This window comes from Ambystoma mexicanum, chromosome 2p (genome assembly GCF_040938575.1).
Source record: "Ambystoma mexicanum isolate Mex_15411 chromosome 2p, UKY_AmexF1_1, whole genome shotgun sequence".
Classification (NCBI taxonomy): Eukaryota; Metazoa; Chordata; class Amphibia; order Caudata; family Ambystomatidae; genus Ambystoma; species Ambystoma mexicanum.
The window spans coordinates 526514736-526536013 of record NC_090923.1 but is presented as its reverse complement, the minus strand read 5'-3'; the positions used below and the strand labels follow the sequence as shown (position 1 = coordinate 526536013).

Below are 21278 nucleotides of genomic sequence, written 5' to 3'. Positions count from 1 at the left end.
GTCTCTGGGCTTCTTATTAATAGGTAATCTCTAGTTACTTGCAGTATCAGTTCATGCAGCTCTTTCATGAGATGATTAGCTTTCCTATCCTCCTGAAGAATGATCTTTTCTTGACATTTTATACTTTCTTTGATCCCTTTTTAAAGGATTCAGAATAACCTGGAGATGTACAATTTCTTCTGTACTCCTGGGCTTTTACACAATTGCGTTTCACCTTATTCGGACATTCTCGGTCTTGTATGTTGGTAGTATCTCTGTTATACCATTTATAACATTCTCTTCAACAATGTAGGGGGAACGTCTCTGGGCTCCATGCCTGCCTGGGAGCTTCTCTCTCGCTCCTTGTTGCTGTTGGCTTACTGGCGCTGGCGCCCTCTTCCTGGGATTACTGCAGCATCCGGGAATTGCTTCTTTGTTCTCGGGATGTTATCAGCATTGGTTTGAGGGCCGTCTGCCCACAACGTATTGTTCGTGGTCCACCACCACCTTGTTTTGGGCTCCAACCCTCTCTGTTTCTTGCATCCGGGATACGCTGTTTCTTTGGCATCTCCCCTTTTCGTCCAGCGCAAGCTTGAATGTCGCAGGCTCTGGGGCTCGTTTCTGCTCTGCCGCCTTCAGGTGTTACGCAGGAAGGGAGACTCCCATGTCTGTGTATGCGCGCCTCTCTCTCCACGTTCTTCAGGATATACTCAGTATTCAACGTATTCTTCTAAGTTGATTGGCAACTTGTATTTAAAGGGATACATGCTCTTTCTTCTTGATAATGGTATAGATTGGATTTTTCTTCACCCAAGTCTTGGGACTTGCAAGTCGTTCATATTTTAAAGAGTCCCATGTATGCCATTATGTGTACCGGTTTTGGGAGTTCCTCACAGGAACGGGAGGCTCTCCCGGTGAGGTCCCATGTACCTTGACCCCTAGCAGGGTGTTGGGGAGCAGGCTCAGCACCCTAGACTCACAGCAGGGGTGAGGTGCTCCCTACTGGCTAGAAGGAACAAATTACCTTGATCTGTCACAGTGGCCATACCCATTCCTTTGATATACGCCTTAAAGCCGACAACAGAGTTTGTTTATCTTCCACAGAGCCTACATTAGTCTTGATAAACAGTTGTATATTTTCATGTATGTTGGAGGCAAAAGCCACATCCAATAATGGCAGAGGTTTGAACGACCAGATTCAAATGTTGCGTAAATGAGAGGTGTATCAATATAGGAGAATGATCTGAGTAAGTCCTCAGAATTACCCTTGCATTGGAGGCCACTCGTCATAGCAGGGGAAAGGAGCCATAGGGTCAATCCTAGAGGACGAACCATGAACTGTTGAATAATACATGTAGTCACAATCTCCTGGATGTTGTGCCCTCCATGCGTCTATCAATTCCAGTTTGGCCTTGCCCTGGATAAGCACCTGCACAGCCCTAGATGGTGTCCTAAGACTCCCACCAGTGCGGAACCAAGTGTTGTCCAATATGTTAAAATCACCACCTCAGAGTATCAGTGCAATGGGGAAAGCATGGCATATATCCAACAAGTCATCGTAAAATTGGGGATCATCCAAATTGAGGCCCATAAGTATTCACCCAGAGTCTCTCCCCTCCTTCGATTCTACCAAAAACAATTACATAGCGACATAACGGGTCTACCAGAGTCTGGATATGTCTGAACATTAGTCGCTTATGTGCAATTTTAAGCAAACCCTTTGACTGTGTAGAATACGTTGTATACCACTTATTTTTTCTCTAGTTGCATGCTATGTGAGAATTAATTTTGTCTGTGGCATGCGTTTCCTGCAAGAACAAGGTCCCCACTTTATAGCACTTCGCATATGCCAGGAGTTTCCGCCGCTTGATAGAATGACCCATGCCGCTTATGTTCGAGCTCATGTACACCACATCATTCGATATAATAAATGAGTGCATCCATATTTATCCTTGTGCAATTGCGATCATCCAAGGTAATACCCAGAGTCTTCAATAAGCTTACCACACATATTTTCCATAAATACCAAGTAGTGATTTTAACCACAAATTCCCACAACACACCCTCCCCCAACTCTTTATATCCCGAAGAAGTGTATGCTTCCATCCCTATGTCCAATTTCAACAACCAACACAGCTCTGGGTCAACTGTATGTGGCGGACCTGCCACGGTCAAGAACTCTCAAACAAGCATAATGTACATACAACATAATAGAAACAGAATACCAAATGCAACTTCTTCCATTTCCCAAAAAGGCAATGTAAGCGGAAGGGCCAAAGCCAACAGCAATATTTGGGGGTGTTAAGATTCAACGACTGGGATGTTATTCCCAATGAATGCCAGAGCTTCATCGGGTAGCGTAAAGCAATACATTTTGTTCTGGAATCAAATCGTAATTTCCCCTGATATAGCATCAACTAGGATATGGAGCAAAAGCGCAAAGGTTTCTTGATCTGCAAGAAGGTCTTTCGCGATTGCGGTACAGCCTTTGAGAAGTCCGGTTATATGTGAATCCTGCTAAACCCCAGGTGATGCTCGCCCTTATCCCTGGCCGCTTCATGATTAGCGTCCCTATCTCTGTAGTTAAGAATTCTCTCAATGATAGATCTTGGAGCAGCACCTGGCTTAGGTGGCACAACCAGTGATCTATGTGCTCGTTCAACCATGAATGCAGACTATAGCTTTGGGTGTCCCAGCAATGATATCAGTGCTCTCCACAAATGCTTCCATACTACCATTGATTGTACCCTCCAAGATGCCCAAGATGTGGATGTTAATGCGGCCGGAACAAGATTCACGGTTGTCACATTATTTCTGAGTGGCCTTGACCACTAAAGTTATTTCTATCTGACCGACTCTTGTCTCAACCTCAGTACTCCGCCACTGGTGGCAGTGTTAATGGCAGCAATATTGACTGTGATATCGTCCAATTTGGTATTGACTGTGGTGAAGCCCTCTTTCATACTGGCCAATATCTTTTGGAGTTCAGTAGGTTCTGGGGAAGTATGGTTTTCCACAGTACAGGTACCCGAGCCCAGAGCCTTGGGAGTCGATTTAGAAAATGCATCCATGCTCGCTTGTTTTTTTATGAGCCCCCTTTGTCATTTTCACATTGATATTGCGGTTGCGCTATGTTGTGCCATTGCACATTAGTGACAAGACTAGACCGGGCCAGGCTAAGCGGATGGGTTAGTGGGGCCGTTCCTCCCAGGTATCAGCTACCCCAGGTAGTAAATGCACGTGCTCAAGCACCCCGGTAAGTTGTACTTGCGCGCCACGGCTGCTTGCTTAGTGTTTGCCATGTAGGCAGCTTCCGATTATTATCACTGATACGCCTTACGTCAAGACATGGCGTACCCCGGCTGGAGGGAGGCAGGCTGGCACTGCCTGGCCGCTCTTCGTCCAGCTTCCCACACACCACTGACGGGGTGCCTCCTATAATGTGTTCACACGACGGTAAGGTCACCCAGTTCAAACATTAAAACTCTGGGGGATCAGAAGACACAGATGCCCAGGCTCGGACCAGTGGAATGGTAAAACATCCACCACACCAAGGCCTCAGCTTGGATTCCTTGGCCTCCCTGAGTCAGTTTGAGAAACTCAGAGGTTACTTTAGGTAGAAATGAAGGGTTGACCTTTAGTATTACTTTATATTTATGGAAAATAGTGTGAGGAGGCTTACAAGAGAGATCATGTAACTCACTCACCCTGCGGGCCGATTTGATAGCCACTAGTAAGACTGTTTTCAATGTGAGGAGCCTTAAAGGACAAGGATGCAAAGGCTCAAAAGGAATGCATGTAATGAATGTTCATACTAGATTTAAATCCCAAACAGGGACATGAAATGGGACTGGGGTACACGTTAGTGAGACCCTTCAAGAATTGTACAATGAAAGGTATCTTGAAATAAGACACTTCTTCAGACGAGCGCTTAAAGATAGAAAGCGCTGCTAGGTATCCTTTTATTGTACCAATCTGGAGCCCCAGATTGGCTAAACTTATCAGGAAAGAAAGCACCATAGGTGTGCCACATAGGAATGGATCCACATTCTTATCCTTGCACCAGTTATGGAACTCTTTCCAACGACACTGGTACATGGATTTTGTTGCTGGCCTCCTGGCCGAAAGCAAAATCTCCATTACGTCGTCCAGGAGGTCCCAATCCTTAATTCTCAGTCTCTCAGAAACCATGCATGAAGGCCAAGTGTCTTGACCTCTGGATGTAGAATCTGACCTTCTTGCGAGAGAAGATCCTCTCTTTGTGGAAGACGTATTGGAGGGCACAACGTCCTCCTGGCCCAATCTAGAGCAATTCGGATCATGGTTTTCCTGAACTTTCTCAACCTCCTGATTATGTGAGGAATCACAGGAACCGGAGGAAACACGTACAGGAGTGGAAACTCCCAGTCCACTACGAACGCGTCCGCTAGAGCTCCTCTTGGAGGAAATTCCTTTGAGCAGTACTGATCGCAGTACTGATCGCACTTCTGATTGAGGAACCCCTCAAGTGGATCTGTGTGCGACTGAGGTCAAAGGGTGAAGATCTCTTGAAGGTCTTCCTGAGCTAGATCCCACTCGTGGGATACTGTGCTCTGCCTGCTCAGAGCGTCCGCCGTCGTGTTCTGCTCCCCGGCTAGGTGAACTGCCGATAGAGAGCTTCCTTCTTGTATTGCCCAGAACCAGAGCTGCATTGCCTCTCTGCTCAGTGGTAGTGACCCTACGCCTCCTCTCTTGTTGAGGTAGTACATGGCCACTGTGTTGTCCATCATTATCAGGACATTCTTTCCCCGTACAGAGGGCAGAAAGGCCTTCAGCACTAGTCTGATTGCCCTCAGCTCCAAAAGGTTGATGGGTAGTTTGGACTCCGATGGAGACCAATGGCCGCTGATTGTCAGATCGTTGGTGTGGGCTCCCCAACCCGTGAGTGAGGCGTTCGTCACTACAATTATCTCTGGCCACGGTTGCCAAAAAGACTCTCCCCTGTGAATATTGGCTTTTGCAAGCCCCCCCAAACTAGGTTTTGAGCAATTCTGCTCGGAACTTGCAGGTGATCCGACATAGTCCCTGAAAATTGGGCCCACTGTGTCCTGAGAGCTCACTGAAGGGATCTCTTTCTCAATTGGGCTTCTGACACCAGGAAAATGTAGGATGCCATGAAGCCGAGCAACCTCAAAAATAATTGAAGGCCGGAAGATGTTGGGCATTCTGGAATTTTGTAACCATCTGCTGAATGTGTTGAGCTCTCATCTCGGGAGCTGAGGCTTTTCCCCGAGGAAGTGTCCAAGACCGCTCAGATGAATTGAAGTCTTTGGAATGGTATCATATGCGACTTCTTGTAATTGAGGGAGAAGCCCAGTCTGTGTAGAGATTGGCAGGTGATTCCGAGATGTTCCTGGGCTTGTTCGGGCGAACGAGTCCTGATCAACCAATCGTCCAGGTAGGGGTAGACATGAATCCCCCCCCCTCTCCTGAGACTCGCTGCCACAACCACCATCAGTTTGGTGAAAACCCTCGGGTGGAGGTCAGCCCGAATGGCAGAACTCGAAACTAATCATGAGAACCGACAACCGCGAACCTCAGGTATCTTTCAGATGCAGAGAGAATTTGCCTCCCACCAGGGTCTTGTGGTTCAAGACCTCAGAGTGGCTTAGAGGCAGCTGCAGTAGCGGCTGAAGGGACAGTTGCCACAAGGAAATCTCTTTTGTCCTCTTTGACTAGCCTGTCCTCTTCCTCTTCCAAATGAGGAATAAAAAGGAAAAGGACGAACCCGCCAGAAAGATGAGTCCGAGTAGGAGTGTTGTTGAGGTTGACGTATGGAGGCGCTAGGTGATTTAGCCGCCATCTTAGAGGTCTGCAGCTTCTCCAGACTCTCATCCGCCCTGCTGCCGAACAACCTCAAGCAGCCAAAGGACATATTGAGTAGTCTGGCCTGCACATCCTGTGCAAAGCCCAACTTTCCCAGCCATGCAAATCTGCGTAGCACTGTGCTAGAAGCCATGGGCCTGCTGATGCTGTGAATAGTGTCCAGTCCTGACTTGAGACATTCCCCCATTGCCTCCTTTCCGTCTTTTACAATAGCCAGGAAGCCGTCTCTTTCCTCGCCTTCCGAGTATGCTCAGCCACCATACTAATACAGTCCCACAGGGTGTAGGTGAATCTAGAAAGGGTACAAGTAACGTTGGTTGACTTTTAAGCCATACTGCTTGAAGAAAAATTCTTGCAAGACCATGCATCAATTCTTTTATCATCCCTATCAGGGGGAATTGATGGGTAAGCAGACTGCCTTGTGGATGTAACTGCTTGGACCACTAAGCTTGCAGGCGTCGGGTGCTTAGTTAAATAGTCTGGATCAGAGGATGATGGTCTATATTTTTTTTTAGCAAAATCTTTGTTTACTGCAGGTCCAGATTCTGGGGTCTCCCAATTAGCTATGACCACCTTTTGAAGGGCTGTGTGAAAAGGTAGTATTGGATCTTTCTGAGGAACCTGGCTCAGAATATCTGTCATATCATCTTGGTCGTATATGGGTGAATTTCTGTTACTTCCCATGAACTCTACAACACTAGACAATGTTCCTGCATGCTGAATCAGCATGATCAGTTGGGTCAGGTCTGTCGAACTCCAATTCAGGCGAAGTGTCTATGCCTCTAGCTGGTTGGAGACAGTCATAGAGATCAGACATTTTTGATTCTAGATCAATTATCTCCTCAGGAGCGTTCTTTGTTCCATACTTCAACCCAAATGGGGGAGAATCAACTTCAGAGGATTGTTCCTCTTCATAAATGGAAGCCATAGACTTGAAAAAGTATTTTCTTGGTAAATGCTTATAAAGCTTACCCGAGGGTTGAGGCCATGAAGGCCTTGGCATAGATTTCACTAATGGCGTTGATGACGCTATAGGAATTGATTTTATACTCGACAAAGTCGTTGATGTTGTTGAGGTATTGTATGATCGGACCGAAAACAAAAAGGTCTGACCGTACAAAAGACCGAAAAAATGCTACCACCAAAGGTTCAAACACCAAAAGTTTGAACCTTTGGTGGTAGCATTGTAGGCAAGTATAACAAAAAAATAATAAAGAAATAAAATAAAAAAATGACTGCTGGGGCTGTGTGGGTGTCCACGGCAACACCCCGCTCACTATACTTTACAGTATACTGAGCGGGGGAAAACCCTGCAGCTCTGGAAAATAAAGAAAAAGAAAAAGGACCCTGCAGCACCGGTTGCCGATCACGGAAGTGAATGGGAACTGGCGCTGCAGGGACACAGCGCGACGCAATGACAGGTAAGTTGGGTGTGGGTATGTTGGGGGTGTGTTGGGGATGTGCGAGGGGTGTGTCATGGGTGGGGGTGCGGGTATGTAGGGGTTATAGACGTGTGTTCGCATGGGAAATGTATGAACCTTTTATTCTGACTGAAGCGCCGTTTCCAAACACACGAAGCAAAAGCTTTCGGAAAAACGGAACTGAAACCAACGGGCACGGCTCGAGCTATTTGTACTACGGATGACATTGACGCTCTATGGCAACTTTCGAGGGACATCGATCACGCCATCGAGCACAGCGGCCTGTGGTGAGGAATGTTTTTTCCTAAGCAGGAAAGCGGATGATACGAATACCAAAGATGAGAAATAGGTGGGAGGACACAATCCATTTGAACACACTTTTAGACCCTTTTGAAATGTCCATATTAACTACTGCCCTATACATCCTATTCCAGAACATGTGATATCCTCTGCAGACAAGTCCTTCCACTTTAAGGTTTAACCCAGTCCAGTCATCCTCCTCTTTTCTTAAAGCTGCCACCTCCCCTTTCGGTCGGCAAGCCCAACTGGTTTCCATTAATGATGGAGCTGGCCATCGATTGTCAGTTGTGGCTCCCATCCGTGAGGAATCTCCTACAGAATAGAAATTCCATTAAGTTGCGATGCATTAACAAGAACCTATTAATGCGCCCAAGTGAATATTATCCTTCCCCACTAGTCTCTCACCCTCCTTATTGGTGCTTTCTTTTGGGCACAAATGGCTTTCAATTTCCTCTGTGGTTATTGTCAATACTTGGGAGGGTTTGAATTGGTGTACATGGGTATGGGGCGTCCGGTCCTGTATCCATCTGTAATCCAGATGCTTCTATGATTCAACAATGTAGCAACGTGAAAAGAGGAAGAACACTGGGCTCATGGGTCAATTTAAAGAGGAAGACCCCATCTCTAGAGGATGTCACGTTTTCTGGAACAAAGGAATTTGGTAGTTTATATGGACACTTAAAAAGATTCTAAAAATGTGTTGTTTCTTACTGCTATTTAAAATGACAAAGGTTTGAGGGATAATAGGAATCCGCCATGCTCAATAATAGATACTGAACTCTCCGTCATAACTTACTATAATCTAATACCACATGTTCCCAAATTCTGCAGGAAAATGCCTCATTTCAACCCCATATTTAAAAACTGTTCTTGTTGTTCACGATAATTAGAGGGAAACATTAATGGCCTGCCACTGAAATTATTCACAAGCTGGCTATGAACCGTGAATCATGTAGAGTATTGGTGGCCCCAGCCTCCCAGGCACCAAAGGCTACTACTTCCAGACAGTCAGTGGTAGAGTTTATTCTTGCTTGGATAATCCGTGTCTATAGAATGAGCCCTGAAGTTGCTCATTTGTTGTGGCAATCAAATGTATCTTCATCACAATCAAATGTGCCTAGTTCCTTTAAGATCAGAGTTTGGTTACCCTTGCCACCCTATAGGTAGTTCTGTTACTCAGTTTGTCATTAACGGTAAACACTGTTGCTTGTGAGATTGGCTAATTTTTTTATTCCAGCTTCTCTTCCCTCGTCAGTTCCTTGAAGTCATTTAGTGCATAGTGCAGGCCCATAACAAAGGCCCACTCATGATTTATTCGAAAAACAGTGTTTCATATATCATAGTATCTTCCAATATTTTGTCAACCTGACCATGTTTTTCAGCAAATAACGATATAGTCTTGGGTGGAAAACATACCAGAGGTAGCACTATCAAGCTAATGGAATACGAAATCTTGACAATGAAATGTGTGCGCATTAAAAAATTAACAGTGTGGTAGATCCAATGCACACAGTTTTAATTGTTGAATTTGTTTAATTGCTGCTACTTCTGGCTCAGTTCTTCCTTTCTATGCAGGAAACCCACAGTACCGCTGCCATACAGGGAGCAGAGTAAAGTGCATGCCATGGCAAAACACCATGTATTAGCACAAACATGTGCAGGCACCAGTTAAAGTACTTTGGTTTTCTTTTTGTGAAAGTAGATGTTAAACTGACCGCGGGGGTGTAGGAGGGAATCAAAAGATAGTTATGTGCAATAAAGGATATACAAGCATTTATGTGTGCTGAAAGTAATAAGCATTAGTTACAGTTCTCATATACCTCATCGTCATGTACTGCATAAATGTTTACTTCCTCCTCCTCCTCCTCTTCAATTTCGGCTTTATCGCCCCTGGCAAGCTTCGCCTCTTTTTCAGCTTTCCATTTTTCCAATGCTTCGGCAATAACTGAAATATCAAGGAAAATGCATATACTATTACAGTATGGAACGTGCTTGAAGGGAAACAAACACGTTTACAGACACAATTTCAAAATGGTGAAAGTGTTACAATCCACTCCAGTACACACAAAGGCAATGCATTGAGTAAGTTGCTTACCTGTAATTTCCTGTTCTCCAGCATTGGTATCTTTCGTGGATTCTATGCTTTGCATATTCCCAGTCATGCTGTGAATCCTTGGTTAGCTATTTAATATATTATACAATAAAGAAAAAATAGCCTTGTTTTGTAGTCTGTCCATGTACTTGTGTGCATTCAGCCTCAACCAATGGTATGAAGAGTATCTAGTCCCACCCTGAAGGCCATCCTCAGGTTCGAACTCCTGAGTGACTACTCATACTGTGGCCTTTTGACCTGTGCCGGATGGCGGGCCAATGTGTGGGAACAGAAGTTACAGGTAAGCAACTTGCACCTTCTCTAGCACTCTCTTTCATGGATTCACATACTTTGAACAGAATACAAAGCAGTTACATGCGCACGTGGTAGGGTATAGGGAGAAAGGCCTACATGACTGCAATGTGCGCAGCAGGACAGCTCTCACAACCCTGGCCGCCTCCTTGTCCTGCCCCTCAAGATGCTAGTGCCCTGCGAACATTTGTTGCACAGCCCAGGTAGCACTGCTGCAGATGTCGGGTCAGTGGAATTCCAGACCATATTGCTGCAGATGCTCCAATAGTTCTCATGGAATGGGTGCGTGCTGTCACCCCCAGGGGTTTCTTAGAGAATGAAGATGTGACCTACCTGGCTATGCCCTGCTTTGAAATGCCTTTACCCCGGATTGGAGGGTGAAGGCCACCAATAGTTGAGACGCGAGCCTGAATGATTTCATCCTGTCCAAGTAACACTTTATGGCTCGTTTAAGTTTCAGGGAATGCAGGGCTACCTACGTTTGCAACCATGGAGTAAAGAAAAAAGCTGGTAGGACAATCGTAGACTGTATGTGAAAGTCTGTGAGCACCTTAGGAATGAAACGTGGGCTCGTCCTCAAAATTACTTTAAGCTTTGTAAACCATAAATAGGTTGTTTTATCAAAAGCGTTTAGATCTCTAAAATGCTTCTGAACAAGGTAACTGCCACCAGGAAGACTACTTTCCAGGATGCATATTTAATGTGCACCGTAGCCATTGGTTCAAACAGTGGTTTAATGAGTGCTGTCAGCAGTGTATTTAGACTCCACTGTGGTGGAGGCTTCCTTGTTGCAGGGTATGTACGAAACAACCCTGTCATGAAGTGCTTCATGATTCTTTCTCTGGGGAGAGGGGCAGGGCCCTCACTCCTAGTATATCTGGAGATTGCCAGTACATGCACCCTTATTGATGAATGTGCTTTAGCCAGTTTGAGGAGGTAAGGTAGAAGGTGCTGTGGTGTTATGTGCAGTGGGTCTAAGCTGTTGTTGATCACACCATTTACAGAAGCAGACCCACTTTTGGCCCTGGGTCTTGTTCGTGGACGCTACACTTGCCACGTGTTGGATTTCCCAGCAGTCCTGTGGCATCTCTATTTGCCCAAATTCAAGGAAGTCAGGAGCCATTGTGAGGGGTCAGAAATGTGAGACGGACAACTTTGTAAAGGTTTTTCAAAAGATGCAATTTTATGGACTCCTAAGGGTTGTATACCTACCCAGACTAGGATTTCCCTGCCTAAAATAAACTAAAGGAAACACTCTAACAAAGGATATCTGTCCCTCACACATATACATACAGTAACTCAACAAGGTAATGCATGGCAGTTCAAAGGCAAAAAAATATAACTGTTAAAGTCACAATATGACAAAGGTCTCTCCTTATAATCTGGGTGAATTCCCCTTCCCCAGAATCAAGCAGGATTCGGTTCCACAGTTCCAAAAAGAAACAGGAAGGTCCTGGTTTGTAACCAAGTTCCAACACGGTTCTTTGTAACTCAACTTGACAACAGAAACCTGCAACACTCCAGTGGTTCAACAAAAAGGTGCTTGCTCTTCCTCTTGCAATAGCAAGATTCAAAATGTTCTTCACATAAACAAAGAATATTTCCTTAGTTTGTCAGTAGCAACACATTTTCTTTGCCAGGATGCTTTGCAAAAACATTATTTCTGAAGAAATAAAACATTTGTACAGCAGTTTTATACAGCACTTTCTTCAGCAATGAAAGTGTCAGAATACCTTGTTAACATCACTTCACAGCACTTGTTCAACTACTACCTGCTTTACTTCCATGCCAGGCCTACTACTTCAAACACACCGGGTTTACTCCCATGTCAGGCTTACCACTTCAAAGAGTCGCTGATTGGGTATACTCTCCGGCCCGAACAGTAATTCACAAACAACCAGTGCCTCCGTGGTTAAGATCAGCGTACAACAGCTTTGCAGTGTTCATTACTTTACATCAGACTTTAAGCAATTCTTCAGGGAAAGCAAGATTCATATTGATGGTCTTTAGTACTCTTCTGCACTTTCCAAAACCTCTGCAAGTTATGCCCCTCTCCTTCTGAATAACCTTTTCCAAAAGGGCAGCCTTATTGCCACTCTTGTTTACCCACTGCGTTATTAACCAAATACTGACAAGGATATGGTTTTATTCTGCTTCCCCCTTGGCTTTGGCAATGTGGGTTTATACCAGCTTTTGTTATATGCTTCTACAAATATGGGCAATAAGCTTTACATCCTTTGGAACCCTCATTAGGACGCTCCTGCCTTTAACAAAATCTGTTGGCTTTAAATTGCCTTGCTATGGCTTTCATTTGGCTTGGGCAATGGTTGTCTGTATTAGGCTCGAATAGTATTGCCCTATCTTGTTGCTCGGTTCTCAATAAACTTGCATGCTTAAAGACAGTCATTTGGTTTTGAAAAATACTGTTTTTCTCTGGTTTCTGAGAGTTCGGTATTAAAAATTGCCTCCAGTATTACTTTCAATCACACGCTCCGTGCTCACTATCAGCTGGGGAACTAACTGGGTAAGGCATGGGTGTCCGATTCCCTCGCTGCTCACAGGTACTAGGAGTTCCTTGCGACGCGGCAATCTGCTGCTTTTGGTTCTTCGCTGACTGCGCCACTTGTAGAAGGAGCTTCCTTTGCTCCGGAGGCTCTCTGGTGCTCGTCAGCCACTGAAGACAGCCTTGTGGGGAAGAACGTTTTAAATACTTTTGCTTCCCGCTGCTTACCCTCTGCCAAAAAGGTCTTCAGAGGGCAAGCTTTCCTCTCTCATTCTTCCCGCTGCACAACCTTTACAATTAGGACTTCTGGAGGAAAAGAACCTCTCAGGACCAGCTACTGTTCTCTGTTTGACAGTGGTCTTGGCGTCTTCTTCCTCCCCTAGTAACTGCTTATGCAGTTTACACGGCTCAACACTGCTGACTCTGATCACTAATGGCCTGCACCTGAGGGGACCTTTTATGCCTCCCAGTCTCCCTCAGGTGTGGGTCATTTCCACCAACAAGCTGATCAATTCTACAGTTTTGTTCCTCTTTAGCCCTCTACTTCGTCTCAGTACTTTGGGAATTATGGGGCTTGAAGTCCCTAATGAAAAGGTTAGTTTTCTAACTTACTCTGTTTTGCAATAAGCCATTAGAAGGATGGGGTCTCAGGGGAAGTTGAACAAGGAGTTTTCGCATTCCTCCTGACCTGCTCCCCACTTCATGTGATCCTCCCGCAGAACACCACCCCTAGGGTCGGGATCAGAAAGCGCCTGCCTTTCCTTGGCCACATGAGAAGGTTCCCAACCCGGGATTTCTGGGGAAACCATCAATGATTCATCACACCATGCTATGCCGTTGTTCTGCGTCAGCAAGTCTGTGGCTTCTCCAAGTGGAATTGGGCAGTCTTCTGCTAAGTGTAAGAGATGCAATTACCATGCTTATCCCCTCGGGCCACGCTGGAACCACCAGAATGATCCTGCACAGATACATCGCCATCATCTGGATCACACTGCGTATTACCGGGATTGGGGGAGAAGCATACGCGAACATTCCCTTCTAGGAGAGTGTTAACGCTTCCCGTAGTTACCCCTTCTGCGGATAACTGCTGGCAAAGCTCTGACATTTTATTTGGTCTGCGTCGCAAACAGGTGTATGGTGGGTGAGCCCCATCGTTTGAATACCCTTTTTTTTTTTCTTTTAATTTATTTTTTATTATTTCAACAAACAACACTGCAAACATTACAACTGTTTAGGACGTTCATGATCAATTTTCAGAAAACATTCAATGCTCTCCTCTGTCCTCCCCCCTCCCACCCCACAAACTTGAGCCGTCGTATCTGTGCCACCACCTTGGACATCTACAGGTGACTCGGTTATACCCAACACCTCTCGATTTTCCGCATCCTGATCCACCTGGTGGGGATTCGCCATCAAGGTCACCAGCTGTCTCCAGGCTATCAGGGGGCCTACCTCTTCCTCTCCCCCACTCGTGACTGCTTCATACCAGACCGTGGTTTCTGCCTCAGCCCATTTCAGGAGGTCTGACCACCACATCTCCACTCTAGGCGGCTTTCCAGCTCATCGCAATTCTGCGTTTGGCCAGGATATAGGCCACGTCTTTCATTTTACTGATATGTTTTAGATTACGTGGTCTAGGAAAACTCCCCAACATGCATGCCCAAGCAGACCCCACATCTAGCACCACCCCCCGGCTGGCCAATCTCGTCTGCAGTTCTACCCACAATATCCCCACCTCTGGGCAAGCCCAGAACATATGTAGCAGCCCAGCTTCTTCCTTCCCACACCTGGGGCATTTCTGTATGGTTGAGCCACCAAACCTGGCTATCCTGCCGGGGGTCAAGCAAGCTCTGTGGGTGACATACAGCTGGATCTGCTGGAGTCTTGCGTTTCGGGACACCTTCTTATGATACCTTTAGGCTCTATCCCATTGTCCCTCTCTCATGGGTTCTCCCACCTCCTCCTCCCAGTCAAGTCTCAATTGGAACAGTTGCTTCCCCGCTTTGGCGCTCAAGAGCTCATATATCCGAGATATTTCGTGCCTGCCCTCCGAAACATCATACATCATTTCTGCAGAGGCGTCAGGTTCTTCCGCCAGCACCGTCTCAGGCCACCTCCCCCTCACCCGTTTCATGATCCTGGTGTAGGTGCTATATTGGCCCCTATGAACTCCCGTCTCCTCCAGCAACCTCTCGAATTCCACTGCCTCCCCCTCCTGCCATATGTCCCCCAGAGTGGCCAGGCCTACCGGTTCCCAGTATCTGCGGACCCCCCTGATCAGCTGGGAGTCCTCCCCACATAATGCCACCAACGGGACCTGCTGAGAGCGCGGGTCCGGGTCACCCACCGTTCTTCATGCTCTATGCCAGACCTCCCAGCCCAGCACCAACAGTCTCCCCATCTCCGCCACTTTTGTTTTATGCAACCATACCGTTTCTTTTAAGAAGTATGGGGCAGGGGCGCCCTGGTGGAGCCTGGCCTCTGCCGATTCCTCTTCCGACAACCATCTCGCTACATATGATAACTGTCGCGCCAAGTAATATAGTTCAAAATTTGGCAGATTTATGCCCCCCTTGTCACACGAGTTTTGTAGTTTCCACAGGGCCACCCTATTTCTAGAATTGTGCCATATGAAGCCCCTGCACAGGCTATGCAGCTTAGCAAAAAAGCGTTTGGGGAGTAAATACGGTATGTTTACAAAGAAGTGCAGTAGTCTGGGCAAGACCACCATTTTGAGCAGCGCTGCCCTTCCCATCATGGCCAGGGGTAATCTGGCCCAAAACACCATGCTATTTCTTATACCTGCAACAGCTTTCTCTGTATTGTGTTTGTGTTCCGCTTCTAACTTGTGGTATATGTTTATGCCTAAGTATCTGAACGTCTCTGTCTGCCAGGGTATTTGTAGAATGGGCAAGTCTTCCAGTGGAACATTTTTGTACTTTCCCAGGGGGAATACACTGGACTTTCCGGGGTTTACCGATATACCCAAGAGGGCGGCATTGCGATCCATCACCTCCAACACATACTGCAGGTTCTCCTCTGGGAAGCGCAGATAGAGGAGCATGTCATCTGCATACAGTGATATTAAGTGTGTATTTCCTGTAGTGCAAATCCCCACCTCCCCATATTGTTGCCTGAGGCAAATGGCTAATGGCACCAATGCAAGTATATATAACTCTGCTGAGTTGCCATTTATCCGAAATTATAGCGCCTGTCCTGACTCTCGCAGTCGGGGAGCTATATAACATCTTGACCCATCTAATATATCCCGGCCCTATCCCGTATCCTTTCAGGGTCGCTATCAACCATGGCCACCTTACGGAATCAAATGCCTTTACCGCATCCAATGACACTATGGCCATCTCGCCCGGGTCATTCTCCGTTTAGTCAATGATATGGTGCAGCCTCCTGTGATTGTCGGTGATATTCCTGCCTGGGACATAGCCTGTCTGATCTGGGTGCATCAATTTGCTGATTACTCGCTTTAGTCTGTTGGCCAGCACCGCAGTGAGTATTTTGCTATCTTGATTAAGCATTGATAGCGGCCTCTATGACCCACAGTCCACATTCAGCTTGCCCGGTTTCAAGAGTGGGATGATCACTGCCTCTCAGAGTGTCTCCGGCAGCTCCCCCTGTTCATAGGCCTCATTGAACGTGGCCAGAAGTGGTTGGAGTAACTCTTGCTTAAACGCTTTGTAAAATACACTAGGTAATCCATCCGCCGAAGGCGCTTTACGCGTGGGCAAGTGTTGGATCACTGCATCCAGTTTGTCTAAGGTGATTGGGGCCTCCAGGTCCGCCCTTTCTAGGTCGTCTACAGTGGGTAGCCCGATATCTTCGACCGTTCCCAGAATATCCTGGCCCATATCTTCTCCCACGTCCTCATACAGACGTTTATAGTATTTGTGGAACTCCTCATTTACCCCCTCCTGGGTATTGCAGATCTGACCATCCGCATCCCTAACTTCTCCGATCACCGGCCGGGGTGTCTCATTTTTGTATAACCAGGCCAGTAGTCTGCCGGGCTCGTCTCCTCCCGCATGTTGCCTCAATATATTTCTTATAATTTAGCTTACATAATCTGTCCCAGAGTTCGCTGCTAGCACTTTGCAAATCTCTCATTTTAGCACTATCCTCTCGGGTGGTCCCCCCCCCCTTCGCATCAGGTCCTCTAGCTCCCTTTCAGTATCCCGTAATTTTTGTTCTATCCCACCTTGAAGTCCTTTCGATTTTGATATAGCTACCCCTCGCACCACCAGCTTAAATGCCTTCCATACTGTTCCCATAGATCTTACGCTTCCTGTATTTATTTCAAAATATTCCTCGATGGCCTCCCTCAGGTCCTACCGGAATCCCGGATCCTGCAGGGCCTCAGCTCTGAGCCTCCATGTCGGGATACGCGCTCTGAGGGGGGTGGTGTTGCCACTCCAGGACCAAAGGTGAATGGTACGACAGTACCCTGGCTTTATATTCTGATCCCCCCCACTATTTCTACCGCTATCTCGGCAGAGGCGAACATGTAATCCAGCCTGGTATGAAGGTCATGTGGCGCGGCATAGTGCGAGTATTGCCTGTCCTTTGGATGCAGTCGCCTCCACACATCCTCCAGACCAAGCTCTGCCAGCAATTTCCCCAACGCTTTGGCAGCTGGCGCCGGTTTCGGTGTCTTGCTATCTGACCTGTCCATCCCGGGGTTCAGGGTGCAGTTGAAATCACCTCCCCACAGTATTGCACCACCCAGCAGGGGGCTAACTTTACCATACAGAGACCTAAAATAGGCTGCAGCATCATGGTTGGGGGCATACAAGTTTATGATGTTCACTTCTCGGTTTTCGAGGAGTCCCACCACCACCACCATTCTGCCCTCCGGGTCTGTTGTCGACCGAAGCAGCTGAAATGGCACGTGCGGTGCCACCCATGTCACCACCCCCCGTGCATATGCCGAGTATGTGGCCCCTGTGACGCTACCCTTCCATTTCCTCTTCAACACCTCCAGTTTCTCTTTGGTGAGGTGGGTTTCCTGTAGCAGAGCCACATCCACCCTCATCCTCTTCAGATACATCATTATTTTATTACCTTTCAAATAACTATTAAGGCCCTGCACATTCCAGGTCACTACTCTGAGGTTACCCGATGCCATTGTCACAATGTCTGCTCTCATCCCTCCCCTTCCTGTGTCCTCTTCAGTGGCTCATATTCCGGCTCATTCTCCTCCCCACCCCCTCCCCCCAACTTCCCCAACCTTGCCCCACTGCACACAACTCTTCCCCACCCCCCTCCCTACCCAACCCCAACAAATGCCCAGCTCCATCCCTGGATCTCAGGCCCACCCGCGTCTGGTCCTATCTCGTGACTCCGAGGACTAGGACCCTGCGGGGCGTCACCAAACTAGTAGTGACCTAACTAAGCGTAATGCTATGGGGGTTCAAGGGTCGTTTCCCCGGAGCTCCCGCTCATATGATTAGGATTATTCAGTTCCACCAGATCTTACAAAAATATACTGTCTAAGCAGTACCATCCCCGAGTTTCATTCAGTTCTATATTCTAGTCCCAGTGTCTTACGCTCTGTCACCGAGTGTGCCACAGCCTCATGTTACGTATCTTCTTCAGCTACCGTCTGGATATTCCGATTCCTGGGGCCGACTCTGCATATCTAGCCAGTCCATGGCGTCCTCTGGCGTGTCGAAAAACAAAGTTTTGTTCTTGTGGAACACCTTCAGCTTGGCCAGGTAAAGCAGCATGTATCTCTGACCCGTTTCTCTCAGTCTTCTTTTCACCGCTCCAAAGTTCATTCTGCTACGCTGTACCTGCAAGGTGTAGTCCGGATATGCAGTGATTTTAGCGGGCCCCCTCTCAATCGTTCCACCCTTCCGAAAGAATTCGAGTATCTTTTTCCGGTCCCGGTAATTCAAAATTTTGGCGATCACTGGCCTGGGGGGGGGGGGGCCCATGGGCCGCCTTCTTGTCAAAGCTCTGTGCACTCTTTCCACAGCAAACCCCTGGGTCAGGGCCCCTCCAGTTATCTCATGCAGTAACATGGTTTCCACATACTCTGTCGGGTTCGATCCTTCCATTCCTTCTGGCAAACCAACGATGCAGATGTTATTGCGTCAAGCACGTCCTTCCGCTTCCTCCACTCTATTCTCCAGGTTGCCTACTCGCTGTACCAGGGCATGCATTTCCGATCTGTGGGTGGCGCAGTCTGCGGTGTTTGGGGCTATATCCTTCTCCAGATTTTCAGTGCGCTCCGCAAGTGCTCTCACATCTTGTCTAAGCAAATTCACATCTTCCTGAACCGCTCCGACCTTAAGATCCAATGCTACTTTCAGTTCATTCATAGCCAGGCCCAGTTTGGTCTCCCAGGCAACTTTCAGGTCTGCAATTGCCGCCAGCACCTCCTGGTTAGTGCCCGGGGCCTCCTCCGTCACAGTGGTGGTTTTGTCCTTGCTCCGGGCTCCCTCCGCCCCGGGTGATGTCTTTGTGTACGCTTCCAGCGTGGGCTGCTTGCTCTTTGGTCTTACTACTTTGTTTGACATTGTGTTGTACCGCCTGCGTATGTGTTGGCGCAGCCGTCTCTTTTGCGAGGGTCCACTTGGTGTAGTGCTATTCCGTATGCAAGGGCTTGGTAACCGTGTAATGGATCAACGGGAGCTCCGGGAAGATGCGTCCCTTCAGGTTGCCATCAAGCCACGCCCCTCTCTGTTGTCTTAGTTCACAATAATGCTTTAACCTTGCTCAGCACCTTGTAGCATTGCAATCCGCTGCAGTGGTTTGCAATCACGCTGTCCCCACCAGGTTTTGGACTTCGTTGTCTGCTTTTTATTCCCCAAACCTCCGATAGTGTTTGCCAGAGCCTGTGCGAGCTTTCACTGTGGGGCATCTAATATCTCCTTGCTGCCGCCGTGTACAGGCTCCTGCTCTGAGCCTATGTGCAGTTCACCTTTGCATTTCGTAACCGGGTCTTGTTGGGCCGTGCTGTCTCACCTTCTCTGGGACGCAGTTGCAGCTCCTTTCTTTGCGGTGTGTTTGCTCACCTCACGCATATGGGTTTGAACAATCCCGAAGCTCTCTGACAGGGTAGTCCTGCTTCCTGTTCTCATTCGCGCCGCTGGTTCCTTTGTTTTTTTTTTTTATTAAAATGATACAGTTTCCAATAAACTTCATTTTGTCTTATCAAAACATCTTTTATTTCAGTTCTACATGTCAATCAATTCTCATTTTCGATTTTTTATCCATAATCTTCTTCCAAAAATGAAAGATCATATAAATCATCCGTTTCTCAGTCCCTAACATTATCCATGCCCATCTTGCTTCCGTGTTCATTGTCATGTGCAATCTCATACATTTCTCTCTTGCTCGAGAGCAGGACAAGACATGATCAGATGATACAAGCTTTCCGTTTCCATCTGGTTTTTACATATCCGACAAGAGATTTCTTTATTTACTTGCTGTTTAATTCTTACTATTCTTTCCCTGGTAGGTAATATGTTCAACCGAAATTTCACAAAGAACATCTTATTTCTTTATCGGGGAATATAAACAGATACGATGGCAATTCATTGATAGCTCTAGTCTCTGTTTTACTTGTCTGGTTTTCTTTATACCGGGTTATATGTTCATTCGTGGTTATCCAGTCATTATACATTGTTTCTTGGCATGTTGGGGCCTCATTTGTAACATTTCTTCTGTTATATCTTCCTTTCTTAATGCTATTAATATTTATTGTTTCCATTTTAATAATGCCCTTGCATAGGATTCGATTTTGACTTGAAGATTTCTAATGCTAGCACTTTTTGTTCCCATGTTATTTTTCGGTAAAGATCAAGTTTTTTCCAGCGTACCACAGACAAACGTGATTGTACTGCTACTTCAGCTCGAACACGGGCTATTGGGAAAGATTTAGGCAGCTTCATTATTTTCCGCCAGAAACTCGCCGATTCCTTTGTTCTACGCGCCCCCCCATGTGTTGTATGTTTACTGAGTAGCTGTGTGCCTAGGATTTCGCTCGTCCTAATGCCTCGTCAGTTTCATTTTTCCGGGGGCCTGGGCTGCGCCTGCTCGTGTCGGCAACTGTTGCATTCAGAAATGTCATTTGTATCCAACACATCGTGTGTGAAGCTTCGCGTAGCCTGCTACTGTCTTCTGCCACCCGCCTCACTCAGTGATCCTTCGTGTTCCGTTACCATTGCAACCGTCAACGTTGGTGCACCGACCGCAGTGCCGTTCTATTCTTCTTGCTTCTTCATCCAGGTGGTCCGATGCGAGACCGGGCTTATTGTTTGAGAGTGCTTGCCGTATGACGCCGGTACCTTGGTAGCATTAGCCACTGTAATGGAGTGCACCACCCCTGGTCCTTTGTGTGCGCCTCTCCTCTTAGACGCACTCTGGCGCTCCGTTCATAATCTTCCAGCGGCTCTAATGTCCCACGAAACGGCTCAGCGCCAGGCAGTCGCTGCTGAGTTTCACACCTACCGCAAAGCTGCAGCAGGTGCATACGCGGCACCATCCACCTCAATTTGCGGCTGCGACATTGCGGTTAGTTTACGACCCTTTGTGTGCCGCCGCCATTTTGGCTGCCCTTCAGTTTCGGGTGCCCGGCTGACTCTTCTCGGCCACAGCTCCACTCGATCCCCACCGATCAGCCTCGCGCTGCATACAGTGTATGCCCTGGACCTTCATGCGCCCCTGGGTGTGCTGCCTGCCTGCTTTATCGTCCGCATTCTCCCTTAGTTCACAGGATCAGTAATGGATCAACGGGAGCTACGGAAAGATGCGTCCCCTCACGTAGCCCTCAAGCCACGCCCCC

The 21278-nt window shown here is 47.2% G+C and overlaps 1 protein-coding gene across 1 annotated transcript in view; it reads right to left on the bottom strand.

The window, feature by feature from the left end:
* Nucleotides 1–21278, bottom strand: part of ISY1 (ISY1 splicing factor homolog) — a 574895-nt gene that overhangs the window by 265273 nt on the left and 288344 nt on the right. Inside the window, exon 9 of the mRNA XM_069643951.1 lies at nt 9386–9510. Coding sequence (XP_069500052.1) covers nt 9386–9510 — 125 coding nt within the window. The remainder of the gene's footprint in view (nt 1–9385; nt 9511–21278) is intronic.